Raw genomic sequence first — 24,221 nt, forward strand, 5'->3', positions numbered from 1 at the left:
CTAGAGTCTTGGAATCTCAAGCTTGTACATGTAAAAAAAGTAAAGTGGGTCTTAGAATCTCATATTTTGAAATTTCAGTCTCGGAGTCTTCAAAGCCAAGTGAAAGTTCGTCTGAATAAACCATAAAACTACAGCAACAACATGGCTCAACATTGCAATCGCTATTGTGAAACATCTAGGTTTGAATATATTCTGCGTACAAATTGCCATATTTAGTTTGAACTTGAATGTGCTACATGTATATCTGCCAGCAGGGATAGGCATTGTTGTATAATCTTACGCTAAGATTACTTGATCACAGTGTCTTCTGCTTGGATTTTTGAATTGCTGTGCCTGGTATCTCGGCGAGTCTTGGATTTTACCATTCTATACTCTAAAAGGAGGGAATTGAAATTTTGAATTAGTTTATTATACTATATATGACCAATTTGTCAAGAGTTCTTGCCTCAATATCTCTAAAACATCTAGCATGCTGCTAACCTGCAAAATAGGCTTACAAGAACATACTGTATGCATGTACATGAGTGCTGGCAAAAAGGGATTTCTCATGATGAGGCATTATTCTTGACATGACTCTTGCCATTGCTCTTTTGATTGTAAGCAAGTTGGTCTAACAGACCTATCCATGGCAAAGGACAGTCTGCTTCCGCAATCCCTGCCTTTCACCCTTAGAACCAATCTGTTGAGTATACTGCAAGTCGCTGCAGCTTTCCAGCATTTTATTGACAGAAAGGAACAATTCTCAGTTTTATCATCATTTTCAAATTCAGGTTTTTAATGTATTTTGTGTTACAAGTACTGTTAACTCTCACCCTTTATTCTCACCCTTTATTTGCAGATGAATATCAACATATTTTACAAGCCGCAGGACAGTTGTTAGCTCCATTAGGTTTAGATTTCTTAAAATTTTCCTTGTCTCTGAGATATTACTCCCCCAGAGTGGAGTTATTTAATAAGGTGAGTTATGAGTAAAGTATGGAATGACATTATAATCAGAGTCAATTTAAAGTTGAATTAAATCATTTTGATTGTTTGAACATCTTTGGCTGCTTGTCAAAAATCTAGAATAGACCTGAAGCAGGTCATGGTACATGAAAGAACAAAAGTCGTCATCTCACTTTGTAGCTCAGTTTACAGACTGATTCTATTCTACAAAATTTGCCCTACATGTAGGTTGCTTACTTTTTATGATACGCTAATCAAATTCAATGCAGTGTAACAAGTTTTGACTGGCTGCCACTGTTCTAGAAGTCGACAGGTGCTTAAATGCTCCTGACAGCTAAAATACCATAGAATTGAGCAATCAAAACCAAAATACGGTGGAACTTTGTTAACTGTTTTAATTAACGTTATCTTTGACTTAAAAAAATTCATTAACTTAAAAAATTCATTAGGGTCTTTGAAAAAAGTGCTGAGAGCATTGTATAGGTCAAATGTGGGACAAGCAAAACAAGCTTGTAAAAAAGACTTGCAGTTTGCGTATAGATCTAATGTACACTGTAGCACTTTTGATAAGAAGATCCCATTCAACTGTTTTTGTTTACTGCTTGCGACTGTCTTTCCATATTATGATCATTACTGGTGTATCATAAACATCATGGTGCATCACATTTTGGCCACAGGATATACAATAATATTGTATATACTTCTCAACGCTTCCTAATGTGCCCAAATTAGTTTAAAACTTGCCATTTACATGTAATTCATATGCCAATTTAATGATTCACAGTTTATTCGAAGCACTTGATCGTAGCAAAATTCAATTAATATCCAGCAATACCATGTACTCTTAAAGCTGCTTTTGTATTTTGAAACAGGTAGCTCATGAGATTCCAGCACCAGACTGTGAAGCATTTATTGAACTTAGTAGCAAGACAATATGTGATGTCACAGAAGCAGTTTCTCTCATCAAGCAAGCTCAAAACATGTATGTCTGTCTTACATGTACTACCCTGCAAGCTAGGCATAGTCATTTCACGTTGTATCGTGTATGTAGCTAGATGCTTGGGCTCAAAGCCCGCAAGAACTGAAGGGAAAAGGGATCCCAGTCTGGCTGCTGAGGAAGTTATTATCCATATGGCGGCTGGAACCACTGTGTTTAGGATAATCAAAGTTTATCATACACTGGTGTCCAATCCAGTAGGAAAAACCAGGCCGGGGCTTATCTCGGGTTTCAGTCCCATGAAGTTACTAGGAGTATTTTTACTCCCAACTGGATTGGAAAGTAGTCGATTGCAGGGTTACCCCCCAGCGTTATCTTTGCTGGTTCCCATTTATAAATACTCCCATGTGGAGAGAGGCATTGTGAGAGTAAAGTGTCTTGCCTATTAGGACACTACAGAATGTCCTTGGTCAGGGTTTGAACCTGGACTGCCAGTCCAGGGGGTGAGTACTCTAGCCATGAGACCTTTGCACACTCCAGTGGGAGTAATTAAATACTTTTCATAGTACTGTATGGTACTATTGTAATCAGGGTTTGAAAAGAATGGAACTGTTTACACTTTAACCATACAGATCTTACAGTACATACCTCACATGTAGGCATTAGGTTTATTTTTATGAATTTGGAAAGACTGATCATGATACAATGTAGCTTTATCAGCAGTTGATCAAAAGTTATGAATGCAAGTCTTTTTTTAACAGTTACTTCTCTCTTTTCCTTATAAATGAAAGACCCTTATCACAAAGTTTTGAATTTGATCACCACTACCCCAAGTCAGAAAACAATTCAGTAGCTGTGGTCCTGTACGGGAGGATTGGATCGCAATCATTCCAGAGATTTCATGAACAGCTTGAATATTTGGCAAACAATGGACAAGTGCACTACATTCTCAGGCATTATTTGCAGGTATGAAATACATGTTTGATTTTTCATGTTTCAGGGTTTGCAGTTCTTGTGTATCATGCCTTATTCATTTTTCATGAAGCACAACTTGTCTCATTTAAGATATCAAATATCCTTAGACTGCTGACAGTCTGTTCATCTCTTGAAATTAGGCAAGAAGTATGAGGTGAGATTTTCCAGGCTGGAAGGGATTGGGACAGGACATGGGTGCGGCACACCATACCAACCCTTTGTGTTCATGGTTCATGAATAAAAAACTGTCTAACCCTAAAATAAAAGACGTGACCAGCTGTCAGCAGTCTAAAATTGTGTATAAATTTTGACCTTTCCCTTCAGGATCTTGAAAAAGGCTCTGACACTATGGCTAGATAAATGATTAAGTTTGAGTTTTTTTCTGCTTCCTGTGCAAGACGTTAATTTTCTCCAATGCATTAATAATTCCTCAAGTTTAAACACAGGAGATCATGACTATGACAGTGTTTGGATACGTGGTCTTAATTGGCATAGATTTTTGCTATTTTTCTTTCTTCACTTTCTCATTGTTTTTAGTTTTGACTGAGGAGATATATCTAACACTTCAGACCAATATCTTCACCATCTACAGGTATATTGCAAACTCACAATGTGACCAGCTTCCAGTTGGCTTGATAGCTCAGTTGGTAGAGCGCTGCACCAGCATTGCAGAGGTCATGGGTTCGAATCCTGTTCTGGCCTGAATTTTTTTCAGGCTTTAATTTCACAACTGCTTAAGTTGTGTGTATAATTGCAATGATCAATCATATCTTCATAACTCCAGACTATATGTTTTACCACATTTCCAAACTTGTTGAAGTTTTTAAAAAATACTCTGCTACGTGTTTGGAAATGTGGTAAAACACAGTCTTTCGTGTTTGATCTATTACTTATTGAGTAAGCAATATTTCTTAATTCAGTCGCCATCAGAGAGGAAAATCAGGCTTTCTGGTTATGGTGTGGAACTTGCTGTAAAGAAAACAGAATACAAAGCAGTGGATGACAGTAAAGTCCAGGATGACACAGAAGGAAAGGTGCAGAAAACAGATGAAGCAGATGATGATGAAGTAGAAGGTTTCCTGTTTGGGAAGCTGAGGTTTGTGCAGCGTACTATGCATGTGTTGTGACTTCAGTTTTTTTTAAGCGAAAAATTTTCAAACCAGGCTATAACTATTATGCATGAAACTATAACTATTAATAGAAAACAGTCCTAAGAAAATACACGGGCTGATTGGTTAAAAATCGTGTTTCTGTTAAACAATTAGATTATGAGCTCGAGATTTCTATTATGTAATAGTTGACAAGGGTGCAGCCCGAGTCACCTACCACACATAGAAATCGAGAGCGGACTATCTAATTGTTTTAGTATAAATCTACTAGTCGTTCAATTTTTTTCTAAAATTAATCCTCTTCACAGACACTTCGAATACGCCAAGAAGTGGCCGTCATTTTCTTAACAACTGCACACTGCTACGCTACTCACTATCTATCACAGAATAGATAGTGAGTAGCATAGCCAATCAGAGAACGGCATTCTTGATAGAACGCTAGTAGATTTATACTAAAACTCGATAGAAACACGGTGCATGTTTTCTATTTCTTAAACAGTAATAGGATTGAGACAAAATGTAGTGTAGGAAGCTTACTTGGTTTGCAAAAATAATAAATTACTAGCGTTCCGCTCCAAAACAACGCGTGCTCTGCAGGCTATAGATCAACGAAAGACAATATAATTTTGACAACCGCAACATACTGTAATGTAATATGTGATAATCAGTATTGACATAAATTAATAAAAATGTAGTGTAGGAAGCTCACTTGGTTTGCGAAAATAATAAATTACTAGCGTTCCGCTCCAAAACAACGCGTGCTCTGCAGGCTATAGATCAACCAAAGACAATATAATTTTGACAACCGCAACATACTGTAATGTAATATGTGATAATCGGTATTGACATAAATTAATATTTTGTCAACATGGATCAGAGAACTGGGTGCGAGGGTAGTACGCGAAGGCTCATGGGTAGTACGTTTGTAAAAACAGACGGTTGAGAAACTTGTGACATTCTAGGGTCAGCCAGTTGCCACTAGCACTTTAGCATAAGGTTTGCTTTTATTGTGTAATTAGCGTTACACGTATCTGCTTTGTTTTTTCATTCTGTTGTTTATATATCAACCTTAAAACCCCAAAGGTGGTGCCACTGCATTTGGTTGGGGGTACACGGTCCCTGTTTTTCCCAACAAGAGGTTTTTGCGGTTTACGTGTCCGGCTCTGGCGCATGTAGGACGTTACTTGATGTCTCTCTTATCCACTCTGTTGTAAGCTTATTGTCACAATTAAAACATATCTTGGGCCTGACTGACCAACGCGCCCATGCCTCAAACTTTGAGTGTGTTCGGTTGTGTAGTGAAGGCAAAATTATAGCGATTCCGTGAATGAGTAGTGTAACGTTTTACTAGGCTCTTTTTCCAGCTGTTTTTAGAAGAGGATCACTACCGGACTCCGAAAATGGCTGGAAATCGATGCTAACCTGCCACAAGTTTAAACGTTATGGTTGACATTTTGAATGGAATTGTTTCTCAGTGGCATATTTGATTTTTTTCCAGAAAACTTTATCCAGAGCTTAAAGAAAACCTTGAACAGTTCAGGACACACTTGAAAGAAAGTGCACATGAAATGGCTCCTTTGAAAGTTTGGCAGTTGCAAGGTACAATGTATTAACTAATGATGAAATTAGGGAGCCAGAAACTCGAAAATCGCCACCCACTGTCCATTGGGGCGGTGATCGATTAAATACATTAAAGGAGCTCAGTCACGGTATTTTGAGTTATTTTGGCCACATACAAAATTACCTTTAAATGGTAGGAAACCTGAAAATAACAGTTTAATAAGATAGAAAAACACCAAAGAGATAATGATAACCCATAAAGGAACAAGGATGGCTAAGGATGGAGAAGATTCACACGGATTACAAACGACGAATTTGACAAATTGAGGCTAAACTTTTCAATATGAGCTCTTTTAAGTTTACCGAAACGAAATTCCAACAGGTCGGGCTTATTATAACTAGACAGAACTTTGAACTTGCTGACAACAAGAGTTTTAAATCCATGCTTTCAAAAAATCCTTTGACAGGGTCAAGCTTCTTGTCATAGATTTTGTTGGTGGTTGTTCTTTTACTCCTGGCGACCAACCTCTTAACGGGAATCTCTACGCTTTGAAAACTTTGGAAGAACTTGAAACTAACTTATGATAAGCATCTCTGCAGTGTTCTCTATATTCTTAAATAAAACACATGTTTTCCATACTTCTTGAGACAGAGAACATTTTCATGTTGTGATAAGGAAATTAAAGTAACGGATGAATTATGGTTTGAATTTCCTTTCAGATATGAGTTTCCAGGCAGCACAACGAGTCATGTCATCTGATCCACAGAGAGCATTAAAAGTGCTGAGAGACATCAGTCAGAATCTGCCCATGCAAACCAGGTAGCTTGAAGAAGGTTTTATGTAATATATCACACACGAGAGACAGTGTTTCATCGGTATATTCCAAACACCGAGAAGAGAGTTGAAAATACAACGTGCAGCGGAGTATTTTTGACAAAATTCGAGGTCTTTGGATAGCGGATGAAACACTGTCTCGGGTGTTTCATATATCTTCGCAATCGAAACAAAAGCTAAGAAGTAAACAGAGAAGTAAAATCGTCAAAATCTATATTAATTAAGACCGGGTATCCAAACCTCCTTCACGGTTGTGATTTCCTTTGTTTTAACTTGATGAAATATTAATGAGCTCGAGGAGATGGTTTTATTAAGCCAAAAGAGCTCGGCAAGGCATTTCAAAATCAAATGATAATTTATGTAACTAAATAATTGCTTGAAGTAGGTGAAACACAACAGGAATAGAGGGATACAGATGATTATATATATTACAAAAGGTTTATTTAATGCGCAGAAAAAAAAATTGTCATTTTGCTGTGAGTACGTTAAGGTCACTCGTGTTTTGTTTTTTTTTCCTTGAGGGAGGGAAGGGGGGCGGTGGAGTTTTAATGGTATTTTGAAAATGAAGTTTTACAGAGTCACAGAAAGCAGTTACACCTGGATCCTTGAAGCGGTTGAATTGTTGTAGCCATTTGAAAACTTCAAATTACTGATTCATGTACCAGGGACCTTTAATTAGATGCAGTACGAGCGCCAGATTGAGTGCGACTGAATGCCGGTGCGAATTTAAAATTTCAATCCAGTTATCTTCCCAGAGCCTTTATTTCTTCCTGTTTCTGACCATTTGCTCAGTAGACTATCTCTCTGAGATTCCTGTAAAGCATGAGCGAACGCATAAGCGCAACGTTTGAAAAGTGTTAATCATACTTAATCTTGTGCTCTCACCCTGAGCTAGACCGGGTCCGTATAATTGTTTTTTAACTCTGCTGATGCAAAATTATTCTATGCGATTTTAACTCCCCTAGATCGCTAGTTAAGACGAAGGTGAAGGAAGAAATGAGAAAAGAAATTCAATTGAATCAAAAGGTAAGATTCAAAAGTACATTAAATTGTACCAAAAACATTGAATTATGCTCTCCTCCAAGGTATGTTTGAGGAAGCATTTCTTACTTGGTGTAAGTTGTTACTTCTTCCTTGCTTTATGCAAGTTCGTATTAATATTAATGCTTACCTAGACAATAATCGTTTACTTTGACGGTGACGATTCTTTCACTCTGTATTGATATTTTATTGCTTTGGTTCGGTTAAACTGGAAAATTGGGTTAAAGAAGCTGTGTTATCCACAACTTTGCCCAAACTTATTGCTTGTCTTGGTTTTTTTCTTGCAGCATTTTGCACAATTTGGACTTGAGCCAGGCGATGGTACCTTGATGATAAACGGACTCATGTTCCAAGTGGATGATCTTAATCCTTTTCAGTAAGTTGTTTGTCAATTGTAACAGGATCAATGGTCAAGTAACAAAAAGTACAATAAATACTGGGAACCTGCAGTCACGACATTCAAGCTTTTATTCTACTTCATATGGTCTCTAAGTCCCAATATAGTTAATTACCGTACTCAAATTCGATATCAGCCAACCAGTCACTGACCAGATAATAGCCACGGTAAATACCTACCGTACCTTGTTTTGGTCTCTTCATGATTGGTATTTTGGCTGGACTATGTCTCGCCAAAATACAACCCTGGCTTCACCAAGCTCGCCAGATATGCCGCCAAGGCAAAAAAAGTACGATTAAGTAAGAAAAACCATCGGTGTAGGAAGACTATTGCTCGATCGATTAAATTTCCAACTTGCTAATAGACCAATTTCGATATATTAAAATTCAACCTAAAGCAAGAAGACCTCAGTACGAAGCTCTGGGGAATAACTACAGAGTTTGTGGGGTTTATTCAACAGAGCCTCGTGCTGAGGTCTATTGTGTTAGGCTGAATTTTAATATATCGAAATTGGTCTATTTTGTGCTTTGCAAAGCCATTGATGTCAGTGATGGTTTGGTTCCTCCATAGAGAAATTCTTTAAATATCTCTTAAACTGCTGTTGTCTTTCAGACTTTTAGACTTGTTGCGTGGTGAAGCCCTTGCAATTGACAGGCTTTCTTCTCTTGGGATAAAGGTAGTGTATGACACAAATGACTTCTCTCGTCATGTGTTCAATTAGATATCTCGCGAGTGAGCGCAGTGAACGAGTGAGTTATAAAGTTAAACAGGAAAAGAGAAATTCCATATCCACAAGCAACATGTATTATTTTGTTTATTATATTAACATACTTATAACGAAGTTTTTGACGATTTTCCGAAGATTTCCGAAGATTCTCCAAAGGTTATCCGAAGGCCGCAGAAACGCTTCCGAACATTTTTGGAAAATTTTCCACGAATGCCGAAGCTGCGCTGCGCGTTGCTATATTAAACACCATTGCATTACGTTCTTTAGGGTGACGCCCTTGGCAAACTCGTGTCTCTTGCCACTCAACCAGAGCATGAATCATTTGTTCTGGATGCCAGACATGACTCCATTGTGGTAAGTCTGTGATATGTCGCTGAAGTACATCAGTGTGATGTATACTTTATAAGCAGGTGATATAAGCATTTTCATACATATGACTGTATTTATGAAAACCGCATCAATACTTTACACCAAATCATCCGTATGCACATTGATTTCACGACTCCTAAAAACTTTAAAAAACTAAAAAATATATTTCAGTAGAAAAAAACGCTTGAACAGGGCGCGATTTCTTTAAAACTGTTTTCATAAATCTAGATATACAAACACTGTTGAGAACAAGTATCTGTTTTTCTTTGTCAGTTTATCAATGACCTTGAAAAAGATCGGCAATATTGGGGTTGGCCTTCTGATCTTCAAGATGTAAGTACTGAGAAGTTTGTTGATTGTTTCTTCCAAAGAGGATGCGGAACAATAACATAATTGAATTAATTCTGTCTGCTTTGTGAAACGAATGTAAGTAATAACTGTGTTTCGTTTGTCCGTTGTCAGATATTACGTCCAACGTTTCCTGGAATGATGCGCTATATTGCCAAGAACATATTCAATCTGGTAACATCGTCTCGTTATTTAATATTTGTTATTTTGCTCATTGAGAGGCGCGGTGGTCTCATGGTTAGTGCGCTCGTCTCTGGATAGAGCGGTCCGGGTTCGAGCTCCGGCCGGGGACACTGTGTTGTGTTCTTGGGCAAGACACTTAACTCTCACAGTGCCTCTCTCCACCCAGGAGTATAAATGGGTACTGGCAAATTGTTGGGGAAACATAACAAATTGTAGGGGAGTGATCTGCGGTGGACTAGCATCCCATCCAGGGGGAGTAGAAATACTCCTAGCCACTTCATGCTACAAAAACCGGGATAAGCTCCTGCAGCTATGAGTCAGTCGACTCCAAGGCTTCACCTTTTTTTTCTTGAGAGAGGAAGGCTTCACGAGGCTGGTATACCAATAGATTTTAAAGAATAAAAATAGTTGAAGTTACATCAGAGTAAGGTTGAGGCTTTTGTTGAAATACTCGTGGAAACCAGGAGGAGTATGATGTAGAAAAATCACACACACACACGATAAGAAGATGACAAGTTACATGATGAATACTTCTTTTATATATTGGGGGCCTGGTAACTAATCAACGACCGCAGGCCGGAAATTGAGACAGGTTGCTAAGGGATACTACGACAGCTTTGACCACTGTCACAGGTCTTCTTTAGAATGAAGTGCATTCGCCGTACAGAGTAGTTGTGTGGACTCTGATTTAATCACAATTAAGGGAGTTGATTATTTTGCTTAGTATTATCCCTCCCCCTTCTGAAGGAAGTGCAGGACTGGTGGGTAAGAGATGCTAACACCTCCCTCCACTCCCCACCCCCTACACATATTCACAAACTCTCTCGTACCCACCACACTCCATGTGGTGTAATATTTCTGTCTCTTTACTGTGTTTGCCGTTTCTCGATATGAAGAGTGACATAATGTGGTCACAATAGGCCATTTGCGAATTACCTTGTGCCTTTGTGTCAAAACGAGTCTTTGAGCGAAGCTATTCATATGAAAATGTTTTCCGCGTACAACTTCACTTTCCTGTTAATCAAACTCATTTTCATATGAAAGGTTTTGCACGTGGACTCGTTTTGAAACAGAGGCAAATGTTAACTCGGAAATGGCCTATTCTGTTGCGCAAATGAAGTTTATGATGGAGTGTGCACTGTTACAGCACTATTTGAACTATTACTATTTTTACTTCTTTCAAGGTTTTCTTTTTCAACCCGGTGGACCTCAAAAGCATCGAACTGCTTAACATTGCGAACGAATTGCTGCAAAATTCATTTCCAGTAAGGTATGGCACTTAAATATTTCATTTCTTGTGAAAAGAACTTACTAAGGGTCTATTACACTTTGGCGGTTTAAGCCAATTTTCAGTGCCGGTTTGCGGTTATATTCACATTTATTTGGAGATTTACAGTTTAGAAGTAATCCCACAGTTGCGGGAAATCGTACATTTGGCTCGTGGTTCTTGCTTTTTGTGGCGGTCATTCAAACAGAGTTAAGAGGCTTAGAAGACTAAGCGGTAACTTTATCTTGCTTGAAGCTTCTCCCTTAACAAAATATTGCCTTTTAGGGCTAGACACAAATTCTTCTCTTCTTATGATCTTGTGGTCTTTGTGAGGAGAAACATTGAGCTAACTTATCGTAACGAATTTGTTACGTACTGTTAAAAGACCGGTTATGATGACAATCGTCCTACTAGTAGGGCGATTTCGGTTTTTAGGAGGAAACTAAAGCGGTCTGCGCTTTCGAAGGAACAAAATATGACAGTTTTCGGAATTTGCGAACCTCTATAATAGACCCTGGGTACTTATATTCGCGTTATTAAGTTGGATGCAGATTTCCTGATTTTCCCCATCATTAATGAATTTTTCTATCGTTTGTTTCGGGTTTTCTTGTTTGTACGCGGAATGATATTTATGGAGGCATCCCTGTAATTGTTTTTCATATCGCCAGGATCGGATTATCACTGGTTACCAATGCTCCACTGAATGTTGAAGTCGATGCGAAGACTCATGCCGCTGTTGGAATAGCCCGTGCATTCAGCTTCATTTCATCTGACAAAGACACCCGCCAGGCATTTGATTGGCTCATAGCGGTTAGTGATGCTATAGGTCCATTTATCTGTATGAACTCTTACAGAGCAGCCTTTTTTTTACGTACTCTTGCGTGCTTGCTTATTTTTTCTTCTGAATTCATGGTTTTACAGTTTCATACTTCACCCAAAACTAATATCGTTTTTGTTTTAGCTTTATAACAGTCTGTCCGAAGGTGAAGTACCTTCTGCAGAGAAGGTCGTGGAGTCATTTACAGCTTCCTTTGGCAAAGATGATGTAGAAGAAGTGTTTGGAGAAGATTCTGAATACGACGAAGATCGAAAGGTACTTTGATGTTAACTGGGGTCTTTGAGATAGTTTATACTTTGCTCCTTATCTGAAAGTATGTACAAGAAAGAAGGTGTCCTCGGTTTAAGTTTGTCTCTCTCTCTCTGTCTTTTTTTTTTTTTTTTTCATCTCGTTCTTTGGCCATGGCTTTTTCCTACATGTGCATGGTGTATCGCAGTCTGAAATAATTTTTTCTTTTACAATATACGGCTTCAAAGCCTCGCTCCAGCTCAGTAATATGTGCTGCACGAAATAAGGCGCCCTTCCACCAGAAACTAAGGCAATAAACTTAAGAGGGTGAAACAAACTTTTTGATAATTCAGTTTACTCTCACGGCTACATAGCGAACGAAGAATGGGTCTTAGCATTATAAAATAATGGTACTTTCATACGAATGGAGTTAAACAAGAAGTGCATTCCAGTGTTTACCCGCATGCAATCCGTTCAAACCATTTACTATGTTACGTTTTAATCTTCTCCAATTTTGCCCATCTTTGCCTCTTTTGGCTTTTATGTGTTGCTTTGGACTTGTTTCTACAGTTTTAGCCATTATAGTGATATTTCTGTTAATTATTTAACCACTCCTTTACCCCTGTTAGCAGAATAATATTGTCAAACAGTAATCGAAAATGATTTTCCGACGAAAACATTTTAATGCCTATCGTAGTGCTTATTTCTAGTCAATAACTCACTTATTTCACTTTCAGTCCTCGCAGCGTTTCTTTGACAAAACAGGATTTCATGAATTGCCTCAAGTTATCCTTAATGGGGTGCCAGTTGATAACGAGGAGGTAAGTGAATTACAGCACATTTTATTGCACGGCTGATAACAGTTGAATTGGTTCGATATCTATTTACCGTCGTGGTTTGTTTCTTTATTTTTTAGTTTGATAATTTAGATGAAGCTGTCATACGAGAGGTGATGATGCAAACTGGACCGATACAGCATGCAGTGTTTTCGGTAAGATGATCAGTGTTTGTGGTAGGATGCGAATCAGAGAATTGTAACAGCTATGACATTACTGAAGTTACCGCAAATCCTCGAATTAGCGCCGACCCCCCCCCCCCTCCCCTCGAATAAGCGCCCCCCCTCCCCCCATTTTATGGACGAGTAATGAGACAACAAAGGGTGTATAGTTTTCGTCATGTAGTATTAGATTTGTACATTGTTTCAGTTTGTGAACACGTTTAGTGAACACGTTGAACACGTTAAGTACTAACAGTGCCGCGATTTAAACTTTAGGATCAGCTTTTTATGTCAATAAACAGCTTATGTTGGTGTTTACGCGCAGATGATGTACTAAAAGAATGATCATGTCAGGCTACGATTTGGGAAAAATTAAATAAGCGTCCCCCCTCGAATAAGCGCCCCTCGAATAAGCGCCCCCCGTATTATCCTAAATTTGAAATAAGCGCCCCGGGCGCTAATTCGAAGATTTACGTATCTTAGCTGCTTCCAGTGGTGAGGTAAGGTATTTCAAAATATAGCAATCACTCGAAGGCCTCCGAAGTCGAGAACTGTCATACGAATTCTGCCGAAGATTTCAAAGGTAACAGAGGATCGCAATTTTTGCATGCTTTTAGGTTTGTCGGTGCTTTGGTGAATGTTTTAGACACAACTTCTGAAGTTGAAACTCTCAAATATCACAGTGAAACTCGAAAGTTAAAATTGTGCGTGTATTATTTGAAAATAATTATGATGTTTTTCAACCAATTTGGAATGGAACAAGGATTTGTCAATTTTTCATTTTTCATTGCACTTAGTTTGCTAATTTTTTCCAAAAGTGTGCAAAATTACTTGATGACCTTAACTAAACCAAGCTCTCTATGTTTGTATCATGAAGCAATTTCTTGAGCTCTTTTCACTGATCTGAAAATTAAAGACTCAAACATTTTATTTATTTATTTTTTTGCCCTGGGTATTTTTTATTTGTAGGGCGCCATTTATCGTTATTCCAATGTGTATGAGTACGTCATGAGTCAACCAAACGTAGTCCCTCGAGTAAACAGCATGATCCAGTCCATGGAGAGACCTTATATTGACTTGACCGGTAGCCATCAGATGCCAGATGCAGGTACACACATCACGGTTCACTTTAGGCTGTAGCAGGCTCTCGGTCAGTGAGACGATCGAAAAAGCTAGCAGGTGAAGGGAAGACGAGGGGTGTGAGAGCCTGGGACAGGCAAATTGTACTTTAATAACATAAACAAGTTACCGCGCATCGAGATCTTTTAATTTCGATCTCAAACCACAATGTCTCTATGAAAACAACGATAATAACCTTCTTTTTTCCTTGTTCATGGAAGACATGGATAGGGTTTTTGAAACACCCACAGAAGTTTTTGAGAATTCGTCGGTATCTCGGCGAGCAACCCTCTCAAAAAGACCAGCAAACGGCATGTCCCTCCAAAGCTTTCCTTGTTCTGCCTTACCTCCTATCGTGTTACCCATGACTTCATGAAAACAAGAAGAATGTTTTCTATTTATACATTTTTAGTTGACATGCTAAGAATCTATTTGCACCAAATTTAACACAAATTTAATTAAAACTTGACCTCAAGTTCTAGCAGTCTGTCATAAGACGTAACGAATTTTGAGAGAAGGATGAAACACATGGAGGATTCTAGGCTGCGCACAATCTTTACCTTGGATTTCTACGGTCAATGGGTTAAATGTTTAAACAATATCCGCTAACAAGATAAGATGGATGGTGAGAGAGTTAATCCTTAAAAGTTAGTTGCTTTGTAGCTTTAGATGAGCAGAAATTGGCCGTATTTGTAACAAAACGTTAAGGCAGTAAGACTGTTTAAATTTCTGACGACAAGAGAGGCTGAAGGGTACGTGAAGTAATACCCCACATAGGCCTTAATTTGAAGTTATTTTAAGATCACTCCCTTTAGAAAATCGCTTTAGAAATCCAAGGGGGATCTTGAAATAGCCAATCCTGTGACGTAAAACACCTATGCAATGGGTGTGGTAGCATTATCCCGGGGAACTGCTACAATATCTTCTCAAACTCATTAATAATTTCTCAAGTTAAAACAAAGAAAATCACAACCGTGAAGGAGGTTTAGATACCCGGTCTTAATTAGCATACATGTTGACAATTGTACTTCTCCGTGTACTCCTTAGTTTTTGTTTTAATTGTGAAGATATATCAAACAGTCGAGACGGTGTTTCATCGGCTATCCAAACACCTCGAATTTCGTCAAAAATACTCCGCTGCGCGTCGTGTTTTAACCTCTCTTCTCGGTGTTTGGATATCCCATTGAAGCACTGTCTCGAGTGTTTGATATATTACTTAAAACACTTTGAGAAAAATAGTCTATTTAGAAAGATTAATTCTCTTAGGTGTAGTTCGCACTGACGACATAACGACATCACGACACAACGACACAAGAAGGACGTTAAGTCGTTATGTTTGCAGTAAGAACATCCTGACATAATGACATAATAGCTACATAAAGCCTGGTTCATACTAGCGACATAACGGCATAACGACATAACGACATCGTCACGAACGACATAAAACGGATGTTATCTCGACGTAAAACGGACGTTATTTTTGTAGTGTGAACATGTAGACATAATGACATATTAGCAACATAACAGCATGAACATAACGACATAAAGATAAAACTGATCTTTTCCTTATGTCGTTATGTCGTTTTGTCGCTAGTGTGAACCAGGCTTAACAGTATAAACATAGCGGCATTAGGGAAAAAAAAAATACAGATCTTTTCCTTATGCTTTTATGTCGATGTTCACATTGCTACATAAGCTATTATATCGTTGTGTCGCTAGTATGACCCAGGCATTACTCTTCTTCCTCTCTCGCCGGACACCACGATACACTGCAATTGTCACAGTTTTTATAACTTTGTGTGTGTGGGTTTTTTTGTTTGTTTGTTAGATGTGGAAATAAATGATCCTGAAGCATTTGCTATGCTTGACAGTTCTCAAATGGCATCAGTGATTGTGAAAGATGTTAAATACTTTACAAAGCAAGGAGGTAAATGATAATTTAGAAGATTAAACGAAAGTTTCCTGGAATTTTCAGGCATGCTGCTCAAAAAGACGAAGCAACTACAACAAATAAACATAATATGGTTGAAAACCCCATCTGGCACTGAAGAGGTCAGCCAGTTGGCTCTCTACTAATCGTGTATGAGGAGTTGACAATAAGTACAATCTTTATTGAATCACACCAGAAGCATATCACGTAGGTGATATGCTTCTGGTCACACTTAGATTAATACATGAGAAGTATTATGCAGTACAGGTTGATCAAAGAAAATAACCAGGAAAGCAGTTATTAATTAGAGCCAGGAGGCTAAAGGAACCCACAAAGGTTTCGAGTTGAGCCACAGGACTACGTCGAACAATTCCATTAAGTGACAGGGAAATTTGTGCCAACTGAAGTCGTAAACCAACTGGAAATTTGTGTTCATCTACATAAAAGTTTGCGTCTAATTTTCTCATCCGAAATAAGTCATGTTAGCAAAATACAGAGAAAAAAGAGGCGCAAAATTTAATGACTTCTGATAATTTTCGTATGACGTCTGTCGAACTGTTATTTACTTTATATCATTTTGAAACTCACGCTCTAGGCGTAAATTGGTAAACATGACAGTTCATGTTTACAGATTCGTTATGGTGTGTTAAGTTGTTTTTGTTTTTATTTGTTTTGCAGAAGAGCTTACTTTGAAGCCTATCACTAACTGGGTGATTGCTGATCTCGCTAACAAGGAAGGCAGAGCTCTTGTTAAGGCTGCTCTCCAGCAGATGGTACGTAAATGCGTTTACAGTTACAGTTCTGAACATCTTTCAAATAAAGCGTAATTTTCAGTCCGAACTCAATCTTTTATTCCTCCATATAGAAGAAGCTACTTGCAACCTTGATTCCCTGAGGTTTTTGCGCACATAACGTCTGCTTGGGGTAACTTTCTAGACATAGCTAGACATGTTCATACAGAGTCAAGAAATAGTGACTGCTCATTCAAAAAGAGAACGATTGATGGGAAGCTACCGTTTGAACGCCTCCCCCCCCCCCCCTCCCCCCATCATAGTAGGTGCTCTGTTTACCATGATGTCTTCACGTTACTCGACCTTTTATGTGGCTCCGAAGATGACAATTAGTGGGGTCAGTTGGGTCCCATGACAAAGAAACAATGGCACTTGCAAATTAACAAATGAGCCAAGTGAATTATTCAGTGTGTTGTATAGGAGAATCTTTGTTTACAATGTTTGCCTCATTATCATGAGCGATACAGTTTCTGATGGAGGTACAAAAATATCCGTTCTGAATATTGAAAGGGCACAGCACGATTAACTGTCCCATGAAATCTGAGCCCGATGTATTGAATACTTTTTGCGCGATACGGGTTTAAAGGCTGAAAATTTTACAAAGAATACAGGAGCTCATTAGCGCTTTTGCCATCCAGAAGTTTGGCAGTTTTTGAAAGCCAATTTCTCCTCGAATATTACACTCAAAGAGCCACAGATTTCACCAATTAATACATTTCATAAGCTCTTTAAATGTTTGTAGTCAATTCTTGTCTAGCGCGATGCTTTCTCTGCGTAAAGTCGTATGTTAATGAGAAAAAATGTAAACAATGACGTCAGCAAAGATTCGCTTAAGTATTCAAAGAGACAACGACTGTGTTCTCAGGTTGAATCATTAAATCTAGTCTAAATAACGACAAAATCCTCTAAAGGGCAACTTTTAGTGAAAAAATGTACAAAGATAGTGAAAACGAGCTTCATGTTCCACTACGAATTCTGAGAATGTTTTGCGTTTTCCTTACAGAAATCATCATCGAGTGCCAGAGTAGGCCTCATCCACAATCCAGCAGTAACACAGACAGACCATCAGCCAGAGGCACTTCACATTGCTAGGACAGTCGAGGCAGTGTTAGCTTCAAAAAGTCACGTGACACCAGCGATGCTAACATTCATGGAGAAGCTGCTTGACGAAAGCAACGATTTTGAAAAGCTGTCCTCGGATTCCAAGGCAATGGAAGACCTCTTAGCCAAGGCCTCGGTGTGTTCATGTAACAAGTGGTTTTAGATAAGTTACTTTTACAGTCGTTAACGGACAGTGCTGTTGTTAGTTAATAGCGTTTTAGGTACTGTTTCTGGTCTGTTTCTGGTTCTGTTTCGTCATGGCTGAAAACAATGATACAAACGGTCAGAAATGTTTTCATCAGAAAAGTACTTATTTCTCAAAGGCGAAAACTTTTCATCACTAACGTTCACTAACTACGTCAAGTAAAAAACGGAACATTGAAACGTGGTACAATAAGAGTATGCAGTGCGTTACGACAAAAGCTCTTAGCATTTTCAGTATATCTGATTACTTTTAAATGAAACTTGTAATATACAGATGTCTTCTGATACCTACAGGGCCTGAAAGCAGAAGCTATTAAAGCCAAGCTTATCGATAGCAATGCCTTCAAAGGGAAGCTGTTCTCTCACCAAGCTTTCTGTAAACGAGTTGTTAATCTTCAGCTAGGACAGGCCGCGGTCATAACCAATGGAAGGGTAAGCGTACCTCAAGGGGGGGGGGGGGGGGGATTTTTCATATTTTTGTTAACTATAAAAAGGGAGCTTGGTCTGCACATTATAATGGACTCTGACACATCTCGAAGATATACAGGATCAATATGCGATTTGCTGCCTATTTGACCACTTGACTTTTGAACGTCACACAGGTTTTGTCATTTATTACATGATAAGCTCCTGCGTATTTCTTTTTAAAAGTGACGAATCTTCTAAAGATTTGAATCCGCTATAATAAAGAGAATGTGGGTTACTTCCATTTTTGTGCTGACTGCAAACTCATCATAAGCCGACCGAGAAAGTCACTGGACCACTGGCATGATAAAAAAGGCAAATAGACAGAGAGACAGACAAAGAGACGGACAGACAGTCAGTCAGTCAGTCAGTCAGTCAGTCAGATAGATAGACAGACAGACAGGCAGACAGTCAAACGGTCAGATAGATAAACAGAAAGACAGAGACAGACAGACAGACAAACAGACAGACAATCAGGCAGGCAGGCAGATAGACAGACAGTCAGACAGACAGACACATAGGCAGACAGGCAATTAGGAAATGACTGCAACATGCATGATCATATAGCTATATCTTCTCATGTCCTTGTAAGTCTCTACTTCCTTGACCCCAGCCGCAAATCGTTTTTGCCTACAGGTTTTTGGTCCACTGTTTGGAAACACCTTGTTTACTGAAGATGATTTCAAACTTCTTGAGAACTTTGACATGGATTTGTATGCTCGCAAAGTCCGAGATCAGGTATGTTGTTAATGCAAGCTTCTGGATTGGCAGACATCGAGCGCTAAAACGTTTCAGATAAAAATCTCTACAACAGCTGCTCTGGTGGCGACAGCGTTGTGATGTGAAAGTGTGGGTGTTACAGAATTGTATCTTAAATGCTTTATGGTGTAGTAATGTTGTGTTTCTCACAAATGTGATTAATAACGCATCAATGGACGGCATGTCGTTGTACGAGATAAGACAAACTGCATCATTTTGGAATGCAGTTTTGTCTTCAACGTAACAAAATTAAAGAAGTGAAAGGCTGTTATGTCCTGAAACTATATTTGTAGTACCCCAAGAGGCATATTTTCACGGGCCCCTTCATCTCTCGCGGGCCTCTCTATAACACTTGTCTTCCTTCCCATTTTCCTCTTTGTTGAAATCTATTCTTTTTTTTTTTTGTCGTAGATTGATGAAATGTCATTTGAAGGCTTGTCAGCTGATGACGATACAAGGTTGGTAGAGTTTTCTGAGAGTCCCTGTGACATCCGTAACATCTCTTGACGATATCCTGTTTTGTAACAATATCACCCAAGTAGTTTAGGTTTTCTCTTATTTTGGGAGACCAGCGGCTTTTTAATTTATGTATTAATTGTGATTAATATGTGATTTAAAGTGCAAAGGAATGTTGTTATTGTTGCTTAATATAACATGCAAGGTTGCTAACCCATGCCGCAAAGTTATTCCAGGTCATGCACTGTTTTTGGTTGTTTCTTCCTTGTTTGTTTGTTTTGCTTTTTTTTAATTGTGTCTTGGTTAACCATGGCCTTGCCCCAATCCAACCCACCCCTTTGGGGTCTGTTCTGGAATCGTCAGCAGTTGTTACAAGTATCGTTGTAGAATATTTCGCAGTCGTATCACGGGGTTACAGTTGTAAGGAAAGTAGACTGAGCTCTATAATCTTCTTTTTTTCAGCGAATTTAGAAGTGACGTTATCATGAAGGTATCCTCTGCATTGATAAGCCGAGAGAAGAGATCTCGCCAGGAAATTGCGTTTAAAGGTAGTGAACACAGGTGAGAAAGTGAGAGAAGAAATCCAAGATGTCCTTGTATGTTTGTTACCTCTCGACGTTTTTATATTTAATTGTTCGTGACGCTCTCTTATGTTATGAAGCTCTCTTGAGTTATAGTGGGTTTTTTTTTTTTTTGCCTTTTTTCTTTAGTCATCGTTCGATAGCTTGAAATTTACGTTTTTCAAGAACTTCTTGTTCACAATAATATCACATCCTCTGAAAAAAGTAAATACGTGTATTGTTAAAGCAGTTTTAGTCATCTGTGAGTTATCTGTTCCGAAGGGTCTTCAAAGTCGCACTCTATGGGCAAAGGTAAACGTTAAATAGACGTCAGTTCAATGCGCAAAATAACTCGACTGCCAAATGCGACTGTCTGGCGGGCTTCTTCGAGAAATGAAACACTTGCCCGGAAACTTTTTCTACTTGTCCTGGGCTTCCGGGCCTACTACTTGTCGGACAGTGCTAATTAAGTAAACTTTAAGATTATAAATTGGTCCATTTCGTCAATCTCACATGCCCCACTTACGTTCAGAGTGTTTACTCATGTACTGGTTTCCCGACATGTCAAGACAGAATTTCACACAAGATTGTTTCACCTTCTGTCTCATTTTTCAGTGTCATGAACATTAAACCAAACCTTGATGGTCCCAGTTTTGATGTTGTGGCTGTACTGGATCCGCTGTCGCAAGGTACCCCTGTAATTCATTTGTTTGTTTGTTTGTTTGTTTGTTTTGGTTTGTTTTTTTATCAAACAACACTGCTTGTGAATGCACAGTGACTCACTGCTGTTGTGTAAAGTAACACTGGGCTCAAGACGACAAAACACAACATAATAAGTTTACAATCGTGCGCCTTAAAAGGGTTAATCCAATGCACTGTTACTCTCATGCATTCGTGATGTAGTTATTGTATTGAGCGATTATTATTTAAAATAGAAGTTAATTTTAACTAAGAGATGTCAAAAATTACCACTTAACTTTCTCAAACTTGTTAATAATTCATCAAGTTAAAACAAAGAAAATCACAACCGTGAAGGAGGTTTGGATACCCGGTCTTAATTAGCATAGATTTTGACGATTTTACTTCTCCGTTTACTCCTTAGTTTTTGTTTTGATTGAGAAGAGATATCAAACACTCGAGACAATGTTTCGTCGGGTATCCAAACACCTCGAATTTCGTCAAGAATACTCCGCTGCACATCGTATTTTCAACTCTCTTCTCGGTGTTTGGATATCCCGATGAAACAGTCTCTCGTGTTTGATATATTACTTAAAACTCCATTTAGTTTCGTTGTGTTAGTCGTGCTTAATGGGCGACTTTTACTTATGTGCTACTTAGAATCTACGTTGTATCTTCACGTTTTTTCGGCAGTCGTCTAATTTTCTTGTTCTTGTTTGTATTTAGCTGCCCAGAAAATTGCTCCAATACTAGCGGTAAGTTTGAATTGTCTGTTATGTATTTAGGAACGCAGAAGAAAAAATAAGACGAAACAAATGATAAAGCGAGTGATTATTTGTATTTCATGTAACTGACAGTGCGTTCGGTTTTTACAACGAAGGAGAGACACCGCAAGCAAACTAGCTGCGATAAAAGCTAATTGACTACATTGACTGTTTGTTTTGCACCGGTATCTTTTACTTTCTTACACTAAGGCCCCGTTCACACGGAGCTTTTCGAAAACGATAATCATTTAATTTCCCAACCCGAGTTTCCCTCAAACACAAATCAAAAATGACGGGTTATGTTTTACGTTTAGTGTGGACGGAAAACATTTGTCATTTTTGAATTTCTCAGGCGTAACACGGACGAGGCCCTCATTTTCTCATGACGAAGCCTAAAACGTACTAGAGGAAGTGAAACAGAAAAACAACAAAAAAAAATATTTGAAAACAATAACAAGCAACAGAAAAATTTCAGTTACTAAAATTTTTATCAGCCATGTCTTTTGTGTCTTCTTTTCGTGAATGGTACGTTATATAGAGAATTCTTGTTTCTTTTAGGTCTTTCAAGATGTGACAAACGTGAACATCAAACTGGCAATGAATTCTCGTGAGAAGCTCTCTGAGTTGCCTCTGAATCGCTTCTATCGATATGTCCTGGAGCCTGAAGTCACATTTGATGGCGATGGATCCATGGCTGAGGGGCCGCTGGCCTTGTTCTCTGACATGCCGCAATCCGTGCTTTTTACCATGAATATGGACACACCCCTGGGGTGGATGGTAGAGGCTGTCTACTCCCCGCATGACTTGGACAACATCAAACTACAGGAGGTAAGGATGGTTATCTACATAAACAATAGCTTCCATTTGGCGCGGAAATATGCTCGGATATTTGTTCGCGGACATTATCTGTTCCGAGAGGCGAACAGTTTTCCGAGAGCGAAACCCGAGGAAAACTGTGAGCTTTGAGGAACAGATAATGTCTAAGGACAATATCCGAGCATATTTTCGCGCCAAATGGAGGCTATTGTGTTTATTATTCTTCAAATATTTTTCGCAACACGAGCAAACCACTCGCCTGCGGCTTGTCTTCCACGCGGTTTTTCTCGTTTTGCCAACTTTCACTCGTGTTTCTGAACTCCAGAAACACGGAATATATTTCCTATTTTTTCTCAATAGTTGCTTAATAGTGCTTTTCTAGCTAGCGTGTCTTGTAGCCCATGGAAACCTGGGTTTTGAGACCGTGAATTCCATTTTACATTTCATTTGTAGATAAACCAAACAAATCTTTGATTGCAATCCTTATTAGATCTCAGTTCCTTTCTAGTGTGATTATCCTTTTGCAGATTATTTTTCCGGCAACAAACTTGAAAATGCAAGTGAATGTGTCAGAGATCTTAAATTAGAACTGCGGAGAAAAATCTATAGACATATATGAACACAACTTAAGCAGTTCTGAAATTAATGCCGAGAAAAATAATCGAGCTCAAGCGGGATTCGAACCCATAACCTCTGTGTTCTAACAATTGAGCTATCAAGCCAACTGGGAGTTTTTTTTCTTGTGTTTGTTTTGTTGTTGTTGTTGTTGTTGTTGTTGTTTTGGGAAGTTTCACGAGTTTAGTAAGGCTAATTTAAATGCAAACAAAATAATTTTAAATTGGCAGCTCATTATGAAAAGGGGCTCATGACTTCGCATATTTGCCTGACTTTGAATGGTGTACGAACATTACTCGCGTAGCGTCTGGTTATCACTTAATTTTGTTGAAAAAGTACTCCAAATATACGTTTGTTTTGATTTGTTTCTGCTTTTACTAGGTTTTAGACATTTGACATGTGAAGAAGCTTGTGAAAAAGTGTTCTTATATTCAGATACGACTGATGTTTACTTTTCTTCGCAGGTGGAAAACCAAGTCATGGGAAAATTTGAGTTGGAATATATCTTTATCGAAGGTAAAGCGAAACGTGTTCTTTTTCTAACATGATCTCTACATTTATGTGTTTTTATTTGGTATTTAATTTTGGTTGTTTTCTTGGGCAATAATACTCGACAATTGAGCGAAACCACTTTGAAGTTATACTAATGACCAACGACAGCGATGTTAGAAACATCTTGTGACATTACTATTTTGACAGTCTTCAGAACGTGTGATTTGGCATCGAATGCTTGAAATGAAGGAACTGCCCAGATGAAACGTAGAATTCCTCGAGCAATTTGTTTTCTTGTTGTTGCTTTCTTGGCTTAACCAACGCATCCTGGTTGGGTACAACTTTCGTTAGTTTGTATTGTTTTTTGAACACCGAAGCGTTAATTTCCTGACCGTAGTTAGAGTATAAATATATAAAGGACAGGTCACACTACCGCGTAGTTAACCGAAGTTATCTCTATCTTAACTTTATTTAGTAGCCTTGATGTGACCACAGCCAATGTCTAACTCTTTATTGAAGTCTGAAAGATATATAGGGACAGAGCTCCTTTAAGCAGGAGTCACTGTGGGCCTGATGGTTAGTACAGTGAACTCCAGATCAAGCGGTCTGGGTTCGAGCCCTGGTCGAGGTCATTGCGTTGTGTTCTTGGACAAGACACTCTACTCTCACAGTGCCTCTCTCTACCTAGGTGTATGAATGGGTACACGTAATTTAC

At 38.6% G+C, this 24,221-nt stretch overlaps 1 protein-coding gene and 1 non-coding gene across 3 annotated transcripts in view; both read left to right on the plus strand.

Moving 5' to 3' along the window:
* The window catches only part of LOC145493865 (UDP-glucose:glycoprotein glucosyltransferase 1-like), a 42,185-nt gene that overhangs the window by 3,654 nt on the left and 14,310 nt on the right, over positions 1-24,221 (plus strand). For both annotated transcript variants that reach the window (XM_081473339.1, XM_081473340.1), the window contains exons 4-32: positions 839-957; positions 1,818-1,927; positions 2,674-2,848; positions 3,778-3,953; positions 5,465-5,565; positions 6,247-6,346; positions 7,327-7,387; positions 7,690-7,778; positions 8,412-8,475; positions 8,794-8,880; positions 9,169-9,228; positions 9,358-9,417; positions 10,611-10,696; positions 11,362-11,503; positions 11,655-11,786; positions 12,497-12,580; positions 12,676-12,750; positions 13,726-13,864; positions 15,704-15,802; positions 16,484-16,578; positions 17,600-17,833; positions 18,196-18,333; positions 19,003-19,104; positions 19,537-19,583; positions 20,044-20,142; positions 20,757-20,830; positions 21,546-21,574; positions 22,142-22,411; positions 23,479-23,530. In XM_081473339.1, coding sequence (XP_081329465.1) covers positions 839-957; positions 1,818-1,927; positions 2,674-2,848; positions 3,778-3,953; positions 5,465-5,565; positions 6,247-6,346; positions 7,327-7,387; positions 7,690-7,778; positions 8,412-8,475; positions 8,794-8,880; positions 9,169-9,228; positions 9,358-9,417; positions 10,611-10,696; positions 11,362-11,503; positions 11,655-11,786; positions 12,497-12,580; positions 12,676-12,750; positions 13,726-13,864; positions 15,704-15,802; positions 16,484-16,578; positions 17,600-17,833; positions 18,196-18,333; positions 19,003-19,104; positions 19,537-19,583; positions 20,044-20,142; positions 20,757-20,830; positions 21,546-21,574; positions 22,142-22,411; positions 23,479-23,530 — 3,099 coding nt within the window. The remainder of the gene's footprint in view (positions 1-838; positions 958-1,817; positions 1,928-2,673; positions 2,849-3,777; positions 3,954-5,464; positions 5,566-6,246; positions 6,347-7,326; positions 7,388-7,689; positions 7,779-8,411; positions 8,476-8,793; positions 8,881-9,168; positions 9,229-9,357; positions 9,418-10,610; positions 10,697-11,361; positions 11,504-11,654; positions 11,787-12,496; positions 12,581-12,675; positions 12,751-13,725; positions 13,865-15,703; positions 15,803-16,483; positions 16,579-17,599; positions 17,834-18,195; positions 18,334-19,002; positions 19,105-19,536; positions 19,584-20,043; positions 20,143-20,756; positions 20,831-21,545; positions 21,575-22,141; positions 22,412-23,478; positions 23,531-24,221) is intronic.
* Positions 3,487-3,559, plus strand: Trnaa-agc (transfer RNA alanine (anticodon AGC)). Its single transcript has one exon. It is a non-coding gene; the product is annotated as a tRNA-Ala (tRNA).

Source organism: Orbicella franksi, chromosome 7 (assembly GCF_964199315.1).
Source record: "Orbicella franksi chromosome 7, jaOrbFran1.1, whole genome shotgun sequence".
NCBI lineage: Eukaryota > Metazoa > Cnidaria > Anthozoa > Scleractinia > Merulinidae > Orbicella > Orbicella franksi.